Raw genomic sequence first — 6,290 nt, 5'->3', positions numbered from 1 at the left:
GCGTGCGTGTTTCATTTAAACCTAGATTTGAAAATATGCTTTCAGACTATGTCAGAAAGACATTTATCAGGCACGTGAACTTCTGTGTTGTTCATGAGCATTGTCTTCTAAAACTAATTAATTGTCCACCTACACATTTCATTCAGTCAACGCAGAAATTATCACGGTAAGAAGAAGACCGTAGATGTACACTGCAGCCTAAGTATAGACATGCTTGCATGGTCTGTCATTGAGTATCATTTACTTGTTGCCGTTTCACTAACACCATTACCTATCATTAAATCAAATGTAATCCACGGAATCCTCACTTTGTCATTCCAGCCCGACGCATTCCCTTTTTGGCCACTGCCTGCATGACGTAGTCAGGGAAGCTCTTATCACAGGTAGGGAGGGGCGGAGGAGAGTGGCGACAGCGTCAGCGCGCACCAATCAGATGCTCCGCCTGGCGTGAAACCTCGGCGCTGATTGGTTGACGAGCACTGGCTCTTTTAAGCCGTGCGTTCCCTCGCGCTCACCGGCTCCGTGCTTTGGTTATCCACAAGAAGGCGTCGATCGTTGAGGAGGCGTTTAGGGATTTCTCTGCATGAGTGGAATAGATTTGGGAATAGACGTTTGGATCGTGGTGCCCTTGGAAGAAATAACGGGGGAAAGCGCAGGACAGAGCGAACTCGTGCCTTTTTCTCACTTGTGTTGAGGATATTGAGATTTCAGGATGCCAGTTTTCCACACCAAGACGATAGAGAGTATCCTGGAGCCTGTGGCTCAGCAGATATCCCACTTGGTTATCATGCACGAGGAGGGCGAAGTTGATGGGAAAGCGATCCCAGATCTCACCAGCCCAGTGGCGGCAGTGCAAGCGGCTGTCAGCAACCTCGTGCGGGTGAGAGTCCTGTCATCCATACAGCATCTTCTTGCTCTTTTAGTTGATCTGTTCTTTTATTGTCTTAATCAACGCGCACTTCATTGCGTTAAAACATCTCCCCTTATAAAAAATTACCATGGTAACCACAGTGTCTTCCTAAATACCATAGGCACTGCAGTTATTGCTGCAACCTCATAATAAATATGAGGTCTTCTTCACTTAGTATGAAACTTTGTCATTTTGTTTCTTTTTCATGACAGTGGGTGACTGACACCAATTTCCTGTGAAAATGTATTGCTTTGTTTTAGTAACAATAACACTGTGGTATTTAGGTGGAAATTATTTTTAACCGTGGCTTTTTTGGGGGAGGGTGAAGGGTCGTGATCTGATCAGGTAAATGTGTTGCAATAAGAATTGAAAATACCAACAGTCAGTGTAAACGGATCATACTGGTTTTGGTTTGATAATCACATCTAATATAATATATAATAATTAATAATTAACTTTCTTAGTTTTTGGTTAAAGGAAATAATAGTTGATGTAAACACATGGTCCTCATGGGTCAGTGAGGAGATGGACTGAAGCAGAGCATGTGTTGGGGAAGTGTTAGGCAGTGTCAGATTTCTGTATTTTTTTTCTTCTAAAACATAGTTCACACACAAACTAAAGTTCCTACATCTGAAAAAGATGACAATGAGTGTACAGTAGCTAAATTATTTTTAACCTGACACAACCAGTAAGAGCAGAGGGATATTGTAGTTAAAGATAGGCTGTAAACTTTCCAATGCTGTCATGATTTTAGATGTTCCCTAAATGCATTATCCTGTATAGGAGTAGTTACAGCATTGTGAACAAGTGAACTGGTTGGAAGCTGTGATGCTCATCATATACATCATATATGTGATGTTCCTCATCATAAAGGTGAAGTGATTGTGGTATAGTGGATTCTTTATAGGTGGGCAATATTCTTCTCTGTACAAGGAGTTCATCTGTTTAGAAAAGAACTTTGTTAGTTCCAGGAAACATCAAAAACAGAATCATCAATCCCAGAAACTTTCAAGAGTGTTGTACCATTATTTTCCCAGTGTACCCACAGCAACCGGACAGAACCTTGCTGGCATGTTCTTCTTCATCTCTGGTCTCAATAAGTGAGTCTCTATTTGAAGAAAATTACAACAACAATCTGTTATTGAAGCAGTAAATATTTTAACAAATTAATTTGATTGCTAGCAGAGTGTTTACTGCTGTGGTAGTGTAGAAAATGCATGTAATATGTGTTATATACCGAAAAGATATAGAATCATGTATATTATTTATGAGTTTGATTTTGACATTTCTGATTTGAACAAGCTGGCATTCTATTCTACTCTATTCTATTCTATATTCTCTATTCTATTCTTTTCTATTCTATATTCTCTATTCTATTCTGTAATGTGTTCTAAGTGTTTTCATGCCTTCAGCCATCTTAAACATTTATTTTAATAACAGTATACATGTAGATCTATTCTGTTATGTTCTATTCTATTCTATTCAATTCTATTTATTTATTTGTGTGTGTGTGTGTGTGTGTGTGTGTATGTGTTTAAAATAACTTAAATAAGGCTCTTGATCATTCTGTGTTAAATGTTCTATTCTATTCTGTTCTGTTCTGCTCTCATCTGTAATGTGTTCTAAGTGATTTAATGCCTTTAGCCATCTGGAACATATTTGTTTTAACAAGTCTATACCTGTAGATATATATTCTATTCTATTCTATTCCATTCTATTCTATTCTATTCTATTGTGAGTTGTATACAGTATGTTCTCACAAGTATATGGTTTAACTCAAGCAGGACCTGTGTTGAGAGGTCAGAGGTGCTGTCAAGTATTAGGCTATTTCTTCTTGTTTATTTGTAACAAGATAATTTACTCCCAGCCATCATTAAATAACGTGAAAAGAATCCTCCTAATGTAAGTGAGTAAGTCACAAATAGGGAGTGAGCATTTTGTGCCGGGAATAAATAGGTCTTCTAGCCTGGGAAGTAACATGGTCTCACGGTGCATGGCTGGAGGGGTGTTTCATGCGCAGAGAAAGTGACTCCCTGCTGGCTTGAGGAAGTCTAAGGTGTCAGCGTCTTCACTGGAGACACACCCCATCCCCCTCATATGTGCCACCTGTTACTGCTGAAGTGTCCAGCACATCAACCAAGCCTCGCAATCAAGGCTGAGGGAAGAGGTTTTATATCTCTTCTCACTCTAAAGACCGGTCTGTATCTTGGAGACTGTTCTATGTTTAGATTATCAACATTCTCTTGGTCACTGTGGGATTGTGGAAAGAGATTAGATTATATACATATTAGGTAACTAATATGTATATAATGACCCTATAATTGTTACAAATAAGGAATTGATTGTGTAATTGTTTATTGTAATGTTGACTCTCACTACTTCATGCTTCCACAGAATATTAGACATGGCCTAATAGATACAATCCAGAACCATATTTGGTATTAGTCTGTAACTTGAACTGATTAATGATCATTGCTGTGTGTGGAAGGGCTGGAATAAAGCCAGTGAGAAATAGCAAACTAGATCTACCTGGATTCATATGGACTATTTGAGTTATTTTCAAGGTATCGCTATCGGTATCGATATCGAAAAATTTTGAACGATACCCAGCCCTAGTTATTTTATCTCCTTCTCTCTGAATGCTTTTTCTGGATCTTAACGGAGAAGACAGCAGGAGTCTGGCATGGAGGGGAGTCTCCATCTCTGTCTGTCTGTCTGTCTGTCTGTCTGTCTTTTCAGCCAAGTCTGTCACAGTGCTTTGGAAGAGAGCCACTGGCATACCATCCATATGCCATATGCATTTGTAAATGTGTGTCGTTTATGTCATTCATGGCTAAGCTCTTAGATTCCCTTTGGAGTCAGCAGTAGTGCAGAGCTACAGTATATGTAAACTGTTGCTGTTGTTTTAACGCCACATTCAACAGCAAAATGCAGTGATTAAAGACATGACCTAGTAACCCAAAGCCAGACTCAAGTACATTAGTGAAATCTCCCTTAGTGATAAAATGATTGTGTGAGAGGAGCTGATGCTCTTTGAAATGTGTTAAACTGCAGATAATCCCAGTCATTCATACAGATCTATCACAATGTCATAGTAAGACCCACACTGATGACACAAGCATAATCTTGTTTGCAGTTTGCTTCCCCCAGCTCCCATAATCCCTCAAGTACTTTAAACAGGCATATTCTTTTTAAAGCAAGTCTCCATTGTGACTTCTTCACAAAATAAATCCAGCCTTGACTATAGAGAATGTATTTTGAGTGGCTTGAATGTTTGCATTATAATGCTTCAGTCTGATTTCTATGAATCACAATATAGATGAGAATCTGCACAGCTCTTTTATGAGGGCTGAGGTGATTCTAACTGTGACAGTGAACATATACAATCTTTTAAAATTTGTATCTTGAAATTAGTGTTATTTAATACATTTCTCAAAATTTACCCCTAACAAAATGAAGGAAAGAAAGGAATTAAAAAGAAATGCCTGTGTGAGTTTTTCTGTAGTGGTTGACTGATCTCAGTATCGACCACTGTAGAATATAACATTTGATATATAAATAATACTCAAAAGTTTGTGGTTGGTGAGTTTTTTTTTTTATGTGTTTGAAAGAAGTCTCTTATGCTTACTAAAGCTGCGTATATTTGTTTAAAAAAATACAGTAAAAACTGTAATATTGTGAAATAATATTACAATTTAAAATAATTGTTTTCTATTTTAATATATTTTGAAAATTATTTATTCCTGTGATGGCAAAGCTGAATTTTCAGCAGTCATCACTCCAGTCTTCAATGTCACATGATCCTTCAGAGATCGTTCTAATATGCTGATTTGGTGCTCATGAAACATTTATCATGATCAATGATAATGATCAACTTTTTTTGCAGGATTTTTTGATTAATAGAAATGTCAAAACAGCTAAATTTCTAGTATTCAAAATAGAAATCTTTTGCAAAATTATAAATGTCTACTGACACTTTTGATCAATTCAATACATCCTTGCTGAATAAAAGTATTAATTCCTTTAAAAAATAAACTAAAAATACCTTATTTTACACAATATTTACTCATAATTTACAATATTGTCGAACTGAGATAAAGAACTGAGGATGAAGGATGAAGATGAAGATAATCAGCCAAATGGACATAAACAGAACAGAAGTGTAATGATGTTTGACCAATAATCTCAAAAGGGTCAAATATAAACCAATACTGTATATTGGTCTATCACTTTTGCTAAAGTGACAAACATTATCCATAAGACAAATCTCAAAACAGACTCAATGGAATTCTTCACACTTTATTTTAAGGTCCAATTCTTGCTATTAACAAACCATTAACTATACGACTTTTACCTCAATAATCTCCTAATTTGCTGCTTATTAATAGTTAGTAAGGTAGTTGTTAAGTTTAGGTATTGGTTAGAATTAGGGATTTAGAATATGGTCACGCAGAATATGTGCTTTATAAGTACTAATAAACAGCCAATATGTTAATAACAGGCATGCTAATAACCAACTTGTTAATAGTGAGAATTGGTCAAAGTGTACCTTGGGCTTGTACTTAATTGTAATCGTCTACAGTGCACAAGTCCTTCAAGTCCGGCTTCCTCAGTCCTGTTTGCTGAAATGATCTGAATTGTCTTTAATGATATCTGACAGTGGCCCGATAGACAGGAGCCGGAGCAGCTGCTGACCTGGGCTGCTCTCTCAAAACCCATTATCACAGCACTAATGCACCTGAGATCAAACAGCCTTTTAGTGAAGCTACAACTGCTATAAGCACTTTGCATTAATTATGCATCAAAAGTACACAATCAATGCAATGATGCCTCTTGAGTCTGTCTTTCTGTTACCCATATGCTTTGTTTGACACCATGAAAACTGCCAAATGTGCGTTTGAGGGCCTTTATAAAGTCAAACCTTTTATGGATCCGCCGGTGTGCGTGCAGTGTTTCCCTTTAAAGGAGTCGTGCGTCTTTGCGGAGGTTGTGGGAATCAATGAGAGATACTTCTGAGTTCAAGCGTAAACAGTCAACAGATGACAGAGTGCTGTGACAGACCAGGAGCCTTGTTATATAAACAGCCATCATGGAGAGAGAATGCAGTCGCACCCGCTCTGCTTTCGGCTGAGGGAGAGGCATCTTACTGCAGGTGCTAGAGGTTGACCGATTGATCGGCCGATTTTTGGCATTTTTAAATTAATCGGCATCGGCCGATTGTGCTGCAGATTAGGCTGATTTATAGGCAGGCGCATCTGCGGGCAGCTAAGCGTTGTTGCGGAACACCGGAGAATCTCTCTCTGGCTGCGTGAGAGACGGAGCAGCTCACACTCTGCAGCCGCTTCTTGTTCACACACAGCTTCAGCTAATGATGGCAGGG

The 6,290-nt window shown here is 38.2% G+C and overlaps 1 protein-coding gene across 5 annotated transcripts in view; it reads left to right on the top strand.

The window, feature by feature from the left end:
• The first annotated feature begins 505 nt into the window (after positions 1-505).
• The window catches only part of vcla (vinculin a), a 61,912-nt gene continuing 56,127 nt past the window's right edge, over positions 506-6,290 (top strand). For all 5 annotated transcript variants that reach the window (XM_016536666.1, XM_016536668.1, XM_016536667.1 and 2 more), the window contains exon 1: positions 506-880. In XM_016536666.1, coding sequence (XP_016392152.1) covers positions 713-880 — 168 coding nt within the window. In that variant the 5' untranslated portion in view covers positions 506-712. The remainder of the gene's footprint in view (positions 881-6,290) is intronic.

Source organism: Sinocyclocheilus rhinocerous, unplaced genomic scaffold (genome assembly GCF_001515625.1).
Source record: "Sinocyclocheilus rhinocerous isolate Xijiao unplaced genomic scaffold, SAMN03320098_v1.1 scaffold1868, whole genome shotgun sequence".
Lineage (NCBI taxonomy): Eukaryota > Metazoa > Chordata > Actinopteri > Cypriniformes > Cyprinidae > Sinocyclocheilus > Sinocyclocheilus rhinocerous.
The sequence above is the reverse complement of the archived record's forward strand: the minus strand, read 5'-3'. Positions and strand labels throughout refer to the sequence as shown.